This window comes from Ambystoma mexicanum, chromosome 13 (genome assembly GCF_040938575.1).
Source record: "Ambystoma mexicanum isolate Mex_15411 chromosome 13, UKY_AmexF1_1, whole genome shotgun sequence".
In the NCBI taxonomy this organism is placed as follows: domain Eukaryota; kingdom Metazoa; phylum Chordata; class Amphibia; order Caudata; family Ambystomatidae; genus Ambystoma; species Ambystoma mexicanum.
Window position 1 is genome coordinate 838031818 of NC_090938.1, and position 17104 is coordinate 838048921.

Below are 17104 nucleotides of genomic sequence, written 5' to 3' on the forward strand. Positions count from 1 at the left end.
CACGCGCGGATACTACTACTTTGTCTTTTCTATCATTCAGGTACTCGGTCCTCGGGCATCAAGCTCCTCCCCGGCGCATCTCAACTTCTACAGGGTTCAGCAGGTGTCCATACTGCAACAGGCTCTTCCCAACTTCAGACTCCCGTGCCCTCTGGCTACGTTGCCTTGGCCCAGACCACGGTTGTCAATCCTGTCCGGCATGTGACTTGCTGTCCTCAAAGGCGCTGAAGAACAGACTAGCCAGGTGGAGGGAGCTCTTCCAGAAGTCGCCTCTAGATGATCTCAAGAACTTTGTGAAGCATCGACCAAGGTAGGGCCGATATTGTCCAGCGCACCCTGCAAGGGTGACTCCCTCCCATGGACTCTCCTGGCACGTGCACCAAGGCTGCTACAGCTACCGGCCTTAGGATCGAGGGGTCCTTGGATCCTCCCACACTCAGTGTTGAGGGACCGGAAGGTTCTGGTACTGGGTCTACACCCGAGGGGCTACGCCCTTTTACCGGCGCAATGGCCGAGGGGCTACTCCCTGACACCGGCAATACGCCGGTGGGGGGCTACACCCTAATACTGGCAATACGTCCGAGGGGGTGCCTAAACGTAGCTCTACCGACCCCCGGGTACGAGGGTGTCACACCTACGGGGCCGAGACCCGAGGAGCCATGGTAGGCCTTGTGATCCACACACGAGAGTCCTGGACGAGGTCGGACCCAGCAGGCTGAGCAACACGTCGCAGGCACGTGGCAGGCAGCTCGACAAAATGGCCGCCGCGCCAGTCCAGGGCTCACGTCCGACTCTGTTCCACAAATTCGGCGAAGAACAAGTGTCAAGGTGGGACTGGTCGCAACCAGGTATGTGGCCTACAGTCTACCCTTCATATGCCCAGGGCAACTTTTCCATGCCTTCATACCGACTGGGTACGCAGTGCCTCCAGCAGTCCCCCGCTACCCTGTCGGTACTCCCTGCCACCTCTTTGGCCAGTGAGGAGGCACTCTTCGATAAATTCCTCGGCCTCATGAGGTCTCAGATGGGGCTTATCAAGGACGCAGTCAGAAGTCCTCCCTTTCATGCTAAAGGCACCACAGACTCCTTCATCGGGCCCCACCCCGGTGCAGCCGCCTCCTCCAGCTCCACAGCCAACTCCGCAACCTCTGCCGCCTCCTCAGCCTCCAGCTGCGGTCTCTGTACCCCAGCCTCCGGCGCCATCTACCCCTCCTCCACAAGATCCTTCAGATCAGCAGGACACGGATGAGGAGGTGTATTCAGACACGCCATCCTCAGCCAGGGCTAGCGGAGGCCATGCTCATGGCACCTGACCTCATGGAATCCACAGTGGCGCATATCGATACCTCAGGCCGTGCCATCTGCATTGCCACAGACATGAGGCGAACAGCCTGGCTCCGGGCAATGAAATTCAACCCGGACGTCCAGGAGCGCATTCTAGACCTACTGTTCGAGGTGGTGTGGGGGACCTCTTCCACTCCTCTACGGACAAAGAGCTGGACAAAAAGAACAGCTCACAAACGGCAAAGTCTTTATCCATTCTTACAAAGACCACGCCCAAATCATACACCCTATCTCAGCAGTGCTCGGAGAAGGGTCATGCAGCTTCCAGGAACGCAGATCCAGGCAGCCGGACCGCTCGTCATCTTGGAACCAGCGCAAACAACAAAAAATGGGTGGGGGGAAGAGTAAGGGCTTTTTTCAGTCCCCCTCGTCAGCCTCTGAGGGAAAGAAAGCATGGCATGCCGCTTCGGGTCCATGTGTCTCCAGTGGGGGGCCAGGCTTGCTCTCCATGCACAATTCTGGTGCCAAAACTTCACGGACCCCTGGATCCTCTCCATAGTATCCACGGGGTACCGCCTTCCGATCCCTGCCCCCCCCCCCCCCAAACCCCACAGGTTGGGACAGCAACTCTTTTGGCTGAGGATCCGGTCTCTCGTAGAGAACCAGGCAGTGGAGGAAGTTGCAGCCTCCCAGTGAAGCTTTGGCTTCTAGTCCCAGGATTTTTGCCATTCAGAAGAAGAACCAGACGGGCCTGAGTTGTGCTGGACCGTTCCACCCTCAACCTCTCCTTTTCGCGCCCTGAAACATTTGTGTATAGGCACGTTATAAATGCCATATCATATCTCTGCAAAAATGCAAGATGGTTACGCCAGCTTTTATAGCGGGGACATTGGACAAGGGAGACTGGATGTGCTCCCTGCACCTGAAGGACGCATACCTACAGTCCCGATTTGGCAGCACCATCGTTCTTTCCTACGGTTCAGGATCATGGGCTACCATTTCCAATGTCCTCCCGTTTGGCCGCAACTCGGCCCCCAGGGTCTTTACCAGACTCATGAAAGCTGTAACAGCCCTCCTCAGATCGATGGGCCTCCACATCTAGCCATACCTAGACGCCTGGCTTGTCAGGGCTACATCTCCAGAAGCGGTTCTCCACTCTTTCCTTGCCCTCATGAACACACTGCATGACCTGGGCTTCTCGCTCAACCTCAAGAAGTCACAGCTGCTCCCTCCGGAGACTCTGACTTTCCTGAGACTCATTTGGGACACGTGCTCCAAGAGGGTTTTCCCGTAGGAAGACAAGATCTCGGCCATCAAGAGGGCCACCTCGGCTTTGTGTTATCAACATCTCCTGGGTCTACTAGTGGCGGTTCTGTTAGCTGTCCCGCACACGAGACTAAGGATGAGAAGGATTCAGCTGCACTTCGCGGCCTCATGGAGTCAGGAGCGGGGCTCTCAATCTGAAACAATCAATTTTCCTCCATCTCTCCACCCGGACCTAACTTGTTGGTCCAGGGACTGCAACCTACGGGCGGGCAAGCCATTCCGGCCGCCTTCTCTGCAGGCCACCATCACCACAGACTCTTCGCTCGAGGGCTGGAGAGCCACCCTGGATGATCTCTCGTTCCACGGCACCTGGACTCGACAGGAGCAGGAATACCATATCAATTGGTTGGAGCTGAACGCCATCTGGCTAGCGCTCAGAGCATTCCTACTGCTTCGCAAGGGCAAGGTTGTCCTCATCCAGACAGACAGCTCGTCCAGCATGTACTACGTCAAAAAGCAGGGAGGCACCAGATCCCTCCTCTGTGCAGACTGGAGATGAGCATGTGGGAATGGGCATTGGAAAACAAAATGTTCCTCTCGGTAGTCCACCTCCCGGGCGAATTCAACCTGGAGGCGGACAGGCTCAGCAGGCTGGGAGTGGACAACTACGAGTGGCAGCTAAACAACCTTGTTATTCACGAGATCTTCAACAAGTAGGGCCTCCCCCAAGTGGATCTCTTTGCCACCTGGCACAAGAAGTGCCCTCATTTCACATCTGGGCAGGGTCAAGGCCCTGGCTCTCTGGCAATTGCATTTCACCTCCAATGGACGGGCATGAAGGCCTACGCCTTTCCGCCCACCCCCCCTGATCCACAGGGTAATTGGTAAGATCAAGGAGTCGCACCGACTCCTCCTCATTCTGATTGCTCCATGGTGACCGGCCATACCATGGTTTTCGGAGCTCCTCAGCCTCTCAGGAGGTGCCCCCGATAACCTCCCGACGGGCCCAGCGCATCTCCTGGCCCAGCAGGGGGGCAGGATCATACACCCTACGCCAGGGAAACTAGCCCTCACAGCGTTGTACCTGAGCAGGTAACGCTCCTGCACCTTAGCCTCTCACAGGCCAATCTGGAGATCATACAGTGTGCCAGGAGCAAAGCCACCAGGGCCCAGTACAAGAGCAAATGGACCAGGTTCTGCCACTGGGCAGACTCCAAGGGAATTGACCCGTTTGCCTGCAATCTGGACGACGTGCTCTCCTTTTCAGCGCACCTCGCTCTTTCGGGTGTACAGGTCGACACCTGCCGTACATACCTTGCAGCCATTGGGGCTTACAGGAACTCGGAGGAAGGCCTTTTTTCCTCTTCCAACCCTATCGTCAAACACCTGACCGGTCTTGCGAGGCTCTACCTGCCCATCAAGAGACCGCACCCTGTGTGGGATCTGAATATAGTCTTGGGCGGCCTGGCGCACAAACCATTCGAGCCAATGGCGTCCGTGGAAATTAGGCTGGTCACCATCAAGACTACCTTACTAGTCGGTCTTACCTCGGCTCGCAGAGTCAGCGAGATTCAGGCGCTGGTCGCCTCTGAACCATATACCACCTTTCACAGGGACAAGGTAGTCATGTGGACGCACCCGCCATTTCTGCCCAAGGTTCCATCTGCATTTCACTTGAACGAGGAAATGGTCCTTCCGACGTTCTTTCCCGACCCCAAGGACGAAGCATTGAGAGTGCTGCACTGCTTGGATGTCAGGCATGCCCTGAAATTCTACTTGGACAGGACCAAGGGCTTCCGCAAGTTGGACGCCCTGTTTGTCACTTTCGGTGGCTCAAGGCCAGGCTACCAGGCCTCGAAGGTTTCCATATCTCGCTGCATAGTCTCTGCCATCAAAGAAGCGTACGAGGGCCAGCACAAGCCGCTCCCAGCAAACATGCATGCCCACTCAGTCAGGGCCAAGGCAACAGCCATAGCATTCCAGCGCCATGTTCCTTGGCAAGTCATAAGCAGGGCGGTCACTTGGGCCTCTCGCTCGGCTTTTTGCAAGCATTACTGTTTGGATGCCGGCTCTAGATCTGATGCGGCTTTCGGACAGGCGGCTCTCAGGAACCTATTTGCTTAAGGAGGGCCTCCTCTCCACTCTGGCGCTACAATCAGTTGTAATCGCCCATACAGTATGGAGGAAAGTGGACGGGACGTAAGAGTAATACAAGTTACCATAGTGACTAACGTACTCTTGGTCCATAGTCCCCTTTCCTCCATATGTCCCACCAACCTCCCCCCTAATAATATTGGTGTCATTAGGCAATGTTAAATCTATTGTCAACGTGTCAATGGGGACTGAGGTGTGGCACCGGAGGGCGGAATCGGGGCAGGGGAGCGCAGTACCGGGACATTACTTACCACTGGATGTCGGACCATATGCAGAGCATGTGAATCTAAGCAGAGACAATCATCAGCAATGTTATTACGGTGAGTAATGCAGGTCTTCTCCCCCATGATGATGTGCACTCTCCATTGGTTTCCTGCGTGCACTGCCCGACGTGTTTCATTTCTGTGCAAGGATCGCTTTTAGCTGTGACGGGACATCCATCTTTGCTGATCTTTTTGATGCCCTTTGTCCTATGGACCGAGATTGCCCCACTGGCATGGTCTACCTCTGATTCTGAGGTGTTGCCAAGCATATTTTATTTAGTATTTTTTTCAACTTTTTTTTTGTTTTTGCCTTGGGCCTCTGACCCTGGGCATGATTTTGGCCACCACGGCGCATAGTGGGTACAGACAGACTGAGAGCCAGCTGAGCCGCACTGCACACCACTGTGGAGGACCACCAGGTGAGTCGGAGGCAGCCAGTGCCCACAGGAGGACCACCAGGCGAGTCGGAGGCCGCCAGGCCAGTGCCCAGGCCACAGCAGCCAGCCAGCAGTGCTGCACAATCGGGTAAGGACTCAGAGGGTATGCGTGGCAGCCTCCAGCTCAGTGCGTTTCACATCGCGGTGCAGTTTATATATTATTCTGTCTCTCTGTGTGTTTGCCTTAAACATTTGACACGGAGTGCGCAGTGTTTCACTTTTCAGCCCCAATCGGCTGCTCCCTGTGAAGTTTAAGGCAATGTGGCTGTCACCTTCCCTAAACTGCCATTCTTCGCTTTACCACACACTTAATGTGGTGTTCTTCATGTGCTCCAAATAAAGGCTGTGCCTGTGAGTCTGTGACTAGTATTTTAAAGAGGATGAACCTATTTGGTATTTCCAGCCGCATCGTATGCAGGGATGCAGGGATGTAGGGGGAAGTACAGGGACACAGATACCTGGTATTTAAAATTGCTTTTTACTGGGAGCATTAAGGGGGCTGTTTTACTTGGTAACGTTATTCGTAAACACACACTCATTGTCCCCCTTGGTTATATCCCCACTTGAAGTTTTTGACCACCAGTTACAAACTTTATCGGGTCATAATATCTAGGGTAAAAAGTCGCACACAATATAAGGACGAACCTAAATGCAGATTGACGAAAGTGAAAAACGTGTGCAGTATTAAGCAAGAGGGCAATGGCCAAGGAGCGGGGGATTGAGCGGGGCGTTCCCAGTAGGAGGGACTATATGGCTGTGCTTTGCCCGCACTTTCTCTTTGCTCCAAGATTACTTGCAATCTTCTGAACAATAATGTCAGACAGCAACGATTTGAAAGTGGCTGTGTGGGAAGGGCCGATTGGCGCCATCAGACATCGTACTCGGGGAGTGTGCGTTCATTTACTCGGCTCACAGGTTCAGTGTTTGATACTTTTAGGGAAAGGATGTGTTTCCAACTGAAATGCTTCTAGAGGTTGCACAGGTATTCAGAGCAGTCCCACGACAGGGGTCTTTACAGCAGCCAGAGAAGAGGTCAGAGCATGCATGAATGCTGGGGGGACGGGGTGGCAAGGGGGGGGGGATGGGCGAAGGCAGAAGAAGCATGATGGGTTGGCAGTGAACAGAAAGATTGAGGAAGGAAAAACATGGGAGGGTTCAAGTTGGGCAAGAGGGGAGAGATGGTGTTCGCCAGGTGTGTCTGGGGGCGGGTACTAGTCCACGGATAGGTTTAAACACCAGGTAAAAAGATTTGAAAAGGAGTCAGCCACTGTATGTGATTGAGTCAGGTGCCTTTCTGGAGGGTTGAAACGTAGAAACACTTGTGTACAGACAGGCGCATTATAAATTACTTATATCAATTCAAATAGCTGCAATGTATTGCATACTGTGTCGAGATGGGGTGTCGCTTTTGTGCATGTTTCTGGTGATGCCTCGGTCCTGAGTTTTATAATTAATAGGGAAACAAATTGGTGTTTCCTTGCAGAGTAAAACAAGTCTCACGATGTGCGTTGAGAGGGCAAGGGGAGTGCATTTTGCATATTACTCATAAGCACTTACAGGGTATGTACGGCAACACTTATGTCAGTCATGATGATGGCAGGCGAAGAACGGTGGTCTGGAGGGTTGCCCAGAGCATTGCCAGTGGTTAAGATTAATTCTAAACCTTCCAGCCATCACCTCTTTGTTTTTGCTTTGTCACCCCGAGTGGGACGGGTATGCCCAGACGTGGGTCCCGTGCCTGCTGGGCCTAGAGACACAAGCTACTCCTCACTGATGAGCCCCAACACGGACGAAACATGTTTGGGGATGCTTGTGGTCTTGTGCAGAAGGGATGTGGCCTAGCAGTTCGGGCTGGACTGCCCCTTTTGGGGTGGGGCCAAGCCTGATTTGCATATGGTCTTTCCCCTTCTGTAATGGCTTGGCAGGCGAAGAACGGTGGTCTGGAGGGTTGCCCAGAGCATTGCCAGTGGTTAAGATTAATTCTAAACCTTCCAGCCATCATCTCTGTTTTTGCCATGATGATGGAAACAAGCATTGGCGATGCCAATAGTTTGGGCTTTTGTGTAGGAATGGCAAAAGCCCTCGGTAGGTTTGCACTGCTGCCTGTAGTGGTATTAACAGTAGCAGGTGCAAAATGGTGCACATCCCTGGGCATCTAATAGCAGTGCCTGGCAAATGCCTGGAACATTTGCAAAGCCAAACAATGTTAACAGGACTTCACTGAAGGACACGCACAGTGCTTATAGGAATGTTAGTATGTGCCACACTTAGATGGATTTCTTGACTTTAGTCTGCGTTGCATCTAGATAGGGTTATGAATGTTAGCATGCGCCACACTTAGATGGAATTCTTTTTTTTTTTAAGACCTCAAATTTCCTTTATTTCAATTTTACAACGTGGACACAGAACATGCCAAATGCTTCAACTTATTTTTCAACTTCAAAGGGTGAATCGCTGCAAGGTGGTAGTGACAACATATTTGGCATACTTTAGGTCTTAGCAGATAAAACTTCGAATGTAAGAAAGAAAAAAATTGTGGCAACAATTTGTTTAAATATCTGGAAGAGATTACAATCACTAGGGCCTAGGTTTTTCCTTTGGTCTAATCAATCAGGAGCAAAACTGCTTCTAGTCTAAGTTAGCATGGCCTAATTTGATTGATAAAACCTGGACATTGTGCTCATGAACATTAAGTTTAACATGTGAGACAAATTGTGGCAATATTTTGGTTTATTAAAAAAAAAAACCTGTACAAAAATATATCAAAATAGTCTGCTGTGTGTAGCTTGTCAAAATTATCGCTTGGGCCCTCCTCAGCCTCTGCCACGGCCTCGCCCTCTTCCAGCAACCGCTTCTCTTTTTTTGGATCTAACTTTGGGTTCAACATCCACCAGTAATGTATCAAGAGGCAGGCTGTCAGGTAGAATAAAGTATCGGATATTATTTCCCCGAATACTTAAGGTCTCTAGTTGTACAGGCTCTCTGTTCTTCAGGCTCATTTTTACCGCTTTAAGATGTGTATTCATACTCACATCTACACCTGTAATTGTTCCGTGGACCTGGGTCCTGTTTTTTAGTTCAATACTAACGGTTTCATTACTTAATTTCATCAAAAACCCCACAAGCTTCTTCCTGGCAGCGTTTTCGGTATGAACCGCAGAGAAATGCTCCCGCCTGTAAAGCGGAATAGAAAAAATTGAATACTGGAGAGTCAAGGCTGCAAAGCACAAGACGGTCCGGCACAACAAAACGTAAAGCAGGCCAGAAACCGGAGGTAAACGACGTAAACTTCGATGGAATGCCTGCGTCGCATCTAGATAGAAATGTGAATGTTAGCATGCGCCACACTTAGATGAAACTGTGAATGACGACAAGTGCAACACTCAAATGGGATCATGATCACTAGCCTTCCTCACATGTAGATAGAATTTTGAAATTAGCAAGCGCCACACACTCAGATGAAATAGTGAATGATAGCAAGCATCACACCTACACATAATTGCAAGGACAGAAAGGCAAACTAACCAATCCACTAACAATGTTCTCCCTCTGCATATATCTCCAACTCTAACCAAACACAACCACAAGCCTAAAACGCAGCAATCCCCACAAACTTCACTACACTGAAACAACAAAAACCGCACATAGACTTGCACAACAGCACACGACGACTACAGACCGTAAAACACCCCAATCCCAGCCAACGGACCCACGGGCTGAGGCGTCCAACAGAAAATCACTACTCTCTTGCACTTTTCCAGCTTATTCCCACTATCTCACGCCCCCCTCCCTCTTTCAGAGCCATTGGAGCGCCATGGGACTACTCCGGTGGTGATAGTGCACGGTACAAATATCCTTTAACATTCACATTAACAGCCAATGGTCGACCAGTGGAGACTGGTGTCAGCTCAGAGTGGCTCAAATTGGGAGGTGGCTGCCCAGGGTGTTGCTGTGGCAAGCCAGCTTTAATAGTGCAGGGGAGCGCAGTACCGGGGCATTACTTCAGTTGCAGCATGTTGGATTGTGCCAACGGGCAGAACAGTGCATGACATTGGTCTGGCAGCGCACCATTAAGTACTTATCGGGCGCATCCGCATCCAGTATGCAGCAGGCTGCTAATGAACGGGTAGAGGGACCTCTAGCACCATCATGCAAGTAAAGGTGCCATTCATTTAAGCCTTCAAGCAATAATCCAACAATGGTTTGTATGTTTTGTCACTGAGAGCAATGTCTGGAATCCTATTAAGTGTTCCACATTCACTTTAAGATTTGTACAGCGCCACCAGGCGGGCTTCCATCAAGATGTATATCTGTGCAATGCCAGAATCTTTCAGTTCCACAAATTGTAAAAAGGGCAGCCAAAAATACATAATGTCGTCCAAAAATCAGGATGGATACCAGGAAGTGGCGTCAGCTGAAATGCCAGTGTATTGGCTGGGTAGAAAGCAGCGGACCAAGAGCAAGCCGGAAAGTGATGATGGCGTTTGTGCCCAACGCATCTGCTGGTTCCCAGAGTGTGGTAGTAGTGTTGCGCCTCCCCTGCAGATGCAAATGGAGGCCACCAGGTGCAACAGCAAGGTGCATCTGCTTTTGCGCTGCAGAGCCTCATCGGGATAAGTAGGAAAGGCTGCTTCCTGCCGGCTGAGGCACTATGGTGCCTCTTGACTGTGTATGGATGCAATCCAGCACCCATGCAGTCCTTCTCCAGGGGCCGGTCTGGATTTAGATATGGAGCTCAATTAAATGCAGCATTCTGAAATATTAGTCCCTCGCAATGCTGGGTGACGCAGCCGAGCCCTCCAGCGGGACAGTCTCCCGCAGCAGGAGCAGGGTGTTGGAGGCGGCAGCCTTGCAGGTCAGAGCGGGATCGCAGGGTGGCAGATCGCCTCAACTCAAAGAAACGCTGCTTTGAGTGCTCTGGATCCCATGACCAAGAGTGACACCATCAGCAGTGTAGTGGGGCATAATAAGAGCGGGACTGCGCATCAGTGGCGGAGTTCCGTCAGGGTGTGGCCTCCTGCTCTGGTTCGCAAGTGCCCCACCTTGGCATTTCTGATCCTGTTAAGCTGGAAGGATGAGATGGCAGGGGTGGTTACGAAATGAGGATAGATTTTATTGTTGACCTCCCCTGTGCTGAGAGTGCATGGACTGGTGAGGCAGGCTACTAACCAAGGGTAGACTATGCCTCCTGTAGGTTCAAGACCTCCTTTGCATCATCAAGTTAGCTCTTCTATAAACAGACCTGTGTGATGCAAATCACTCCCTTCCTGCCCTAGGTTGAAGATTACGGCTGTGACCTGATTGCTGGTCTTGGATTATGATTAAGGTGTAAATTGCATAGATGATGAATATGGTGAGCAAAAGTAGAGATGAGTTTGTTGGCACATGTAAAGCTCACTTGTACGTTAGGTTGCCGCAAGCTTTCCTTGTAATATCTCCATATCTTTATCCTTTTGCACTCTGATCAGATCAGCGCTTCTCCCAATAGGCGCACTTAGGTCACATGTTTTTCTTCTGATGGACATGTTACTTTTTCTCTGTTTGTCTAGGTAAAGTTAGCTGGAATTGCCATCTAGCCCTAGGTCATGAGTAGCGCCTTTATCTCATCGAGAGTTTTTTTGCAAGTTCTTTGCAAGCAGCGATGTGTAGGCCTCTGCTTAAGGTGGAAATTAAGCCAACAGTTATTTGTATGGTGGAATTTGTAGCTTTAAGGGCTGGATGCGATGGGGCAAGTTGGCACCTCAAGTCTATATTTCAGGTGGCATAGAAGATTACCAAGAGCTGCTCAGTGGGTGTTTCCATTATGGTGACTGCTTTCCCTGCACCTTCTAGTTTCCCGCTGTGCCGGTGCGGCAGAGTGGGACTCAACCTTTGGCAGCAAGTCCTAAGCAAAGTCACTAGCACTTAGTCTGAAATAGACTGAGGTCCATAAAGCTATTTGAACCCATAACTAAAGTTTATGTAAAAATCTTTAAGTTATGTATATTTTTTTGGGCACTTTAATATTTCTTGTGGAATATTAGTGTTCTAAAAACATGAATAATAACATGACATAAATGTCATCCTTATTTATAGTAAATTATTCTTTTCATTCATTTAAGGTAACAAATGGAAAAGGCGGGTATTTGTATGTCGGTCATTGTAAATGAGCATACTTGGGGCGGGGGGGGTAAGCACTGTTAGTGCATGCCTTTCTGAGCAAAAAAAGGCAAAGGACTAGCTCTGGGCTGTAAGAAAACTCGGAGCCCATACCAGCTTGTCTAGCCTGCAAATTGACCAATGGGGAAGGGTAATTCACCGTCCCAAGGTTCTAAGTATTGTTCTTGCACACCATCTTCTAATCTGACTCTTGTGCCCTTTTGTCGCTCTTTGACCCTAGGCCCTGCCTCTGAGGGTGTAGCTCAAGTCAGTGTCTGTTGGGTATGTTTTTGTATGCAAAAATGGTGGATTGAAGTGTGCTCAGCTCTTGAAGGATGACCTGTTTCTTGGTGTTAATGCGCTTTCCTTCCTATTAGGGAGGGAATATATTTGCTGCCCTGAGCCAGGAGCAGAGCGAGGAAGAGGACAGTGATGCAGAGGAGCAGAAACCAGTCAAAGTGGACAAAAAGGCCAAGGTAAGACTTCAGCAGGTTGCGAGCTGGATGAGAGTAGGAGGGAGAATGTTTTCCCCAGGTTTATTGCATCTGGTGAGTGGATCTTGGCCATAGAACCTCCAAAAAAAGCATATCAGCTTGAACCTAAAGAGATTAGCTTGCCTGTTCTCATGGTAAATGTGACTGCGTTGTAATTATATTTGGTTTATTCCGCATTCCTGTTGCCTGTTATTAATGCTAATTTCTAAATCGCTGTAAACTATCTGTTTTTATATACAGGAGGAACAATGCTCTTTTGATTACAAAGAACATACATTAGCTGAGAAATAAGATTTTACTGGAAGCAGGGAGCTTCTTGCAAAGAGATGAGTTTGAGGGCTATTCTGACTAGGCTGTGGAGGTCAGCAAATGGGGCGATCACCGGGGACAATACATAAGTAGGCACACATAGATTGAGGGAAAATGTTTAGCTAGCAGGAAGATGAGAGGTTGGTTAAGAGATTAATTCTGAGGCGAGGAGGTAGGCTTTTAATTTGGTTTTGAACAAATCCGTGTGGACTGTTTCTCTGATGTCCTGGGGAAGAGAATTCCATGCAAGTGGAGCCAGAACAGTAGCAGAAGCGAGAGGAAGCACAGGTAGGGTGAGGAGCCACAAGGGTAGTCTAGGCAGAGAGGAGATTACGAGTCAGATACATGATGATAGATTCAGTGGTGCCGTACTGTGGATAGATTTGCGAACCAAGAGAAGACATTTAAATCTGGCCCTGTTTTCTATCGTCGGCCATCCAGCCTGGTGATGTTATGAGAACGTAGGTGTGAAGGGAGGGAGTACTAAGAGTCCTGGTAGCGAAGTTAACAATCTTGTCTAGAGGACAGATAGAATATTTGGGTGGACCAAAGAGGATTCAGGCACAATAGTCCAGTTTAGAGAATACTAGTGGTTTAGAGATGCTTGGCGGGGCGGTGTTGGAAGGGGAGGTGCCTGATTTTCCTAATATTTAGGAGGTTGAAGCGAGCTGCTGTTCCAGTTTTGAGATGAAAGTAGAGAAGGTGTTAGAAGGGACAAGGATGACGCCGATGTTTGTAGCTGAAGAAGAGTAGAGCAGAGTGTCTGGTTGGAACTGGAGATGTGCAAGAGCTTTTGTCAGGGAAGAAGAGCCCCTCTGTTTTGTCGTCCGCGAATAGATAGTAAGTGAACCCAAAAAAGATTAGTACCCCAAGAGCAGAGATGTAGTTTAAAGAGCAATGGACCCAGTTAGAGGAGGGAGTTGAGGTGTTGGTCCAGGAGACAGAGAATTGGCGAGGTGCAAAGTAGGATTCAATCCAGGCAAGTGCTCAATAGCGAATCCCAAGAAGAGAGTAATAAGGGGATCCGAGTGCTCAACGGTGTCAAAAGCAGCAGACGGGGTCAAGGAAAATTGGGCTACGGTGCAGTGCTTAGCAGAGGCGATGAAGTTGGACACATTCATGAGAGCAGTTTCTGTGAAGTGAGGGGATCGTACACCTGCTTGAAGGTTGTGGATGTCTAAGAAATTGGTAAGAAGGTTGAACACAACCCTTTCAAGCACTTTAGAGTAGTGCGGAGCGGAAGGAGAGACACAGCGAAAGTTATATGGTAGGTTCAGGGGAATCCCTTGCTTTTTTAGGAGATGACCGTGGCTGTTTTGAAAACAGAGGGAAAGCAAGCAGTCGAAGGACAGGTTGAAGAGTTCAGCTAGGTGAAAGGCCATTAAGGGGCAATAGGCTTGACTAGCCGCTGAGGAGCAAGAGGGTTGTCTAATGGGACACAAGAGGGACTAGCCTTCATCAGTAGAGATGGCACTTCTTCAATATTAGTAAGACTAAAGTGGGAGATGGAGATGGAGGTAGAGGAGGATGGTAGAGTAGGCAGAGTGTAAAATGTAGGAGGAGGGAGTGAGTAAGGTCAAGTTAGTCTCTATTTGTGGAAATGTTTGCAGCAAACTTTTCAGCTAGGTCATTAGCTGTGAGAGTGGAGTTGATAGTGTGACGAACTCTTGGATGTCGTCCCTTCTCCGATTGGTGGGTGGGGGGGTGCAATGAAGGGCGGTGCAGCCACAGTACCAAAGTGCACCTGGGGTTGGTACACCATGGGAGGATCACACAGGAGAGTGGGGGTCCCCTTATGGGATGAAGGAAGACATTACAGAGCGAACGCGGTTTCTGATGTTTGTTAATCTGCTTAGAATCACATGCTGTGCATATGGTCCGACATCCAGTGGTAATCGCAGAGTATTGCATCTTGTCTTTTGAGAATCGAAAATGGACGTCGACATGGGCGTGCCTGTAACTAGCCCTACGTGACGTGTAGTGAACCCAAGATCCCTCACGCGTCGAGGTCCCTCAGATTGTTTTTTTCCACCCAGCATACTGGTTGCATTGATGCAGAGCTTATCAAAGACTTTGCTTATTGTCCCATCGACCTTTGGTCGAATAATTATATAAAATATCCATATCACCCTATCCGTTCCTTATTTCGACGGCTGTTACAGACCTCTTCCGAAGACCTTCAAGAAATCAGCAGACGGTGATCTAGTCTGCGCTGCCGACCACATGGCCGGGCCTTCCGCCGGCTATACAGTAGGGAGAGTGGGGCCGGGGTGGCCATTTCTATACAGATTGAGAATGGCTTTCCCTTTCCTTCCTCTTTCCCTTTTGGTCTTTGTCGCTCTACCCATCCTCAGCTATGGAGAGGACTCCATTTAGGTTTTGCCCTAATTGTAGGAGCAAATTCCCTTGGAAAGATGGGCACAGACGGTGTAACCTGTGCTTGCCCCTCGATGACACAGGATGTGCGGCTTGTAAGCTCCTCTGTCCTAAGACATCAAAGGAGCGTAGAGTCAAGCGGTGGGCAGCCTACGGTATGTCAAAGGCCGAATTTTCTCCCACTGCCGCAGTCACCGAATGTGACGACGGCGAGAGTAACTATCATACCTCCAAACCGGAGGTTGTTGACCTTTCGATGGAACGCTCGCATTCCGCATTGTCTGTCCCTGGCTCCGCTAGGCACGGCTTAGGCACTGCTATGGGGAAGTCACACCCCGGTGACGAAGACGAACATGTACACAGCACAAAGCACACAACCCCAAGTCAATCTTCGGCCAGGTCGAAAGAGGACTTCAGCGCCAACGGGTACACCGGAAGCACGGTGACACCCGCCGATCGTCAGGATCGGCAGTCCTCCGCGCAGCCGCAAATGTGCCTAGCGACCGGGCCATCAAAAACGAAGTGCGCTACCCCTAAAATACGAGCTTCCGTCGAGCTACTTCGCAAGAAGGTGTCCGGCGAAGATAGGGTTCCTGTTCCACCAAAAAAGGCGGTTGCAGAAGATAAGGCACGGGCAAAGAGGATCCCCTCGCAATCGCAGGCTGAAGCTACGCGCCTCCTGACCGTGGTGAATGTCGCCGGCAGCTTAGCTAGTATTGCCGCCGATTCTCAGAAGGTACAACACGGGGAAGCGCCGAGGCCCACGGAAAGGCCCAAAGATCCGCAGAGGTCCAAGGAGGGCCTAAAGGGGGTACCAGAACCCACCCATAAATCGAAAGAGAGGCACAGACGTCTCACCTCTGTCGGTAACTCAGGAGGAATTCTGAGGGCGAAGAAGGGCTTTTCTCGACGATGAGATGAAAATCTTGATGCATTTTGACGGGTGAACACGATCAGGACCTTTTTCCTCCTCTAGACCATTCTAGGTCCTCGGTTTGGACTAGAGAAGTTTGAGAACTGTATGGAAAGGCTGAACAGGTTTGTTTCTTGTTCAGAACAACCTACGCCAAGGTATGAGAGCCCTGTGGACTCCAAAGCTAAATTTCCAAGACTTTAGACCCCTCTTTAGAAGAGGATGTATACAATTACGACCTAACTGAGGATGACATTCCTGCTGACACTCAGGATGAGGAATTCATCAACCCTGAGGACGTGCATGACCCCATAGAGGGCTGGGAGGAGAACCCAGATGTGGGTGACCCTCAACCATGGCAGTCCCCGGATCATCAAGCCCATGATGCCCTGTTTCTGGACTCTTCCCCAGTCCACTCCCACTAGGCAACAACCCGCGCCAGTGGATGACCAGTTGACTTTTAACATAATGGTGCGGAAAGCAGCTGATCATTTTAAAATTTGCTACAGATGGAGTTCCCGAAGCTGACTTCGTGGAGGACATCCTTAAGGAGAAACCACCGGCCAGCCAGGCTATTCCTCTCCTCAATTCAATCATAAAACGTCTGGCGCCCTCCTTATCAACACCTGCTCTCACAAGAGGTGTCAATCCACGAATAGAAAAACTTTTGCCTTCTCCATCAGACCCTCTGTATATCAGAGGTCATTTCACCCCAGACTCCCTGGTGGTGACTAGTACACGAAAGCGGGCAGGGGTCCCTTTGTCAACAGGCGAGGCACCCCCTGATAAGAAAGGTAAACAACTTTACACCCTTGGGAAAAGGATCACGGTCGCAGCAGCGTTCTCAACACGCATTGCCAACAACAATACCTTGTTGGCCAGCTGCGCTGATGCCCAGTGGGCCTTACTACAGGAAGGCATACCAGAGGTTCCAGATCCCCTACATACTCGTCTCCTCACCACTGTCACTGAGGGCAGACAGGTGAACCAAAGCATTCTTAAGAATACCTTGGATTCTGCAGAAACAGCTGTTGATCCCTTGCTCAGGGTACACTCCTGAAGAGACATGCATAGCTATGGAACTCTGGATTCAAGCCGGAGACGCAAGCGTCGCTGATAAACCAGTGGAAGAATCCAATCTGTTTGGGAGGAGGTCGACAAGGCCCTCAAGACTGCAAAAAAGGTGCATGACGCCTTAAAAACACTGGACCAGATTACACAAAGACCCTCTACAAGAAGAGAATCTGGGTCCAAATGGCTTTTTCGTGGCCAATGTTTCCCTCAACAACAATTCTTATCAGGAAACATTTGGAATTCTACACAAGGTACACCACCCTGTACCCCCAAAGGTGTCGGGGCTGTGGCAATGCAAGAGGCCGGAACTCTACCCCCAGAGGCTCCCCGGCCTCAGGTTCCAAATGATCCGAAGATTCGGGTCCCCTCCCATGCCTCCCCGGTCGGGGGCTGGCT

The 17104-nt window shown here is 50.2% G+C and overlaps 1 protein-coding gene across 4 annotated transcripts in view; it reads left to right on the forward strand.

Annotated features, from left to right (window-relative positions):
- ABCF1 (ATP binding cassette subfamily F member 1) overlaps positions 1-17104 on the forward strand; it is a 1170658-nt gene that overhangs the window by 151067 nt on the left and 1002487 nt on the right. For all 4 annotated transcript variants that reach the window (XM_069635350.1, XM_069635348.1, XM_069635351.1 and 1 more), the window contains exon 6: positions 11920-12018. In XM_069635350.1, coding sequence (XP_069491451.1) covers positions 11920-12018 — 99 coding nt within the window. The remainder of the gene's footprint in view (positions 1-11919; positions 12019-17104) is intronic.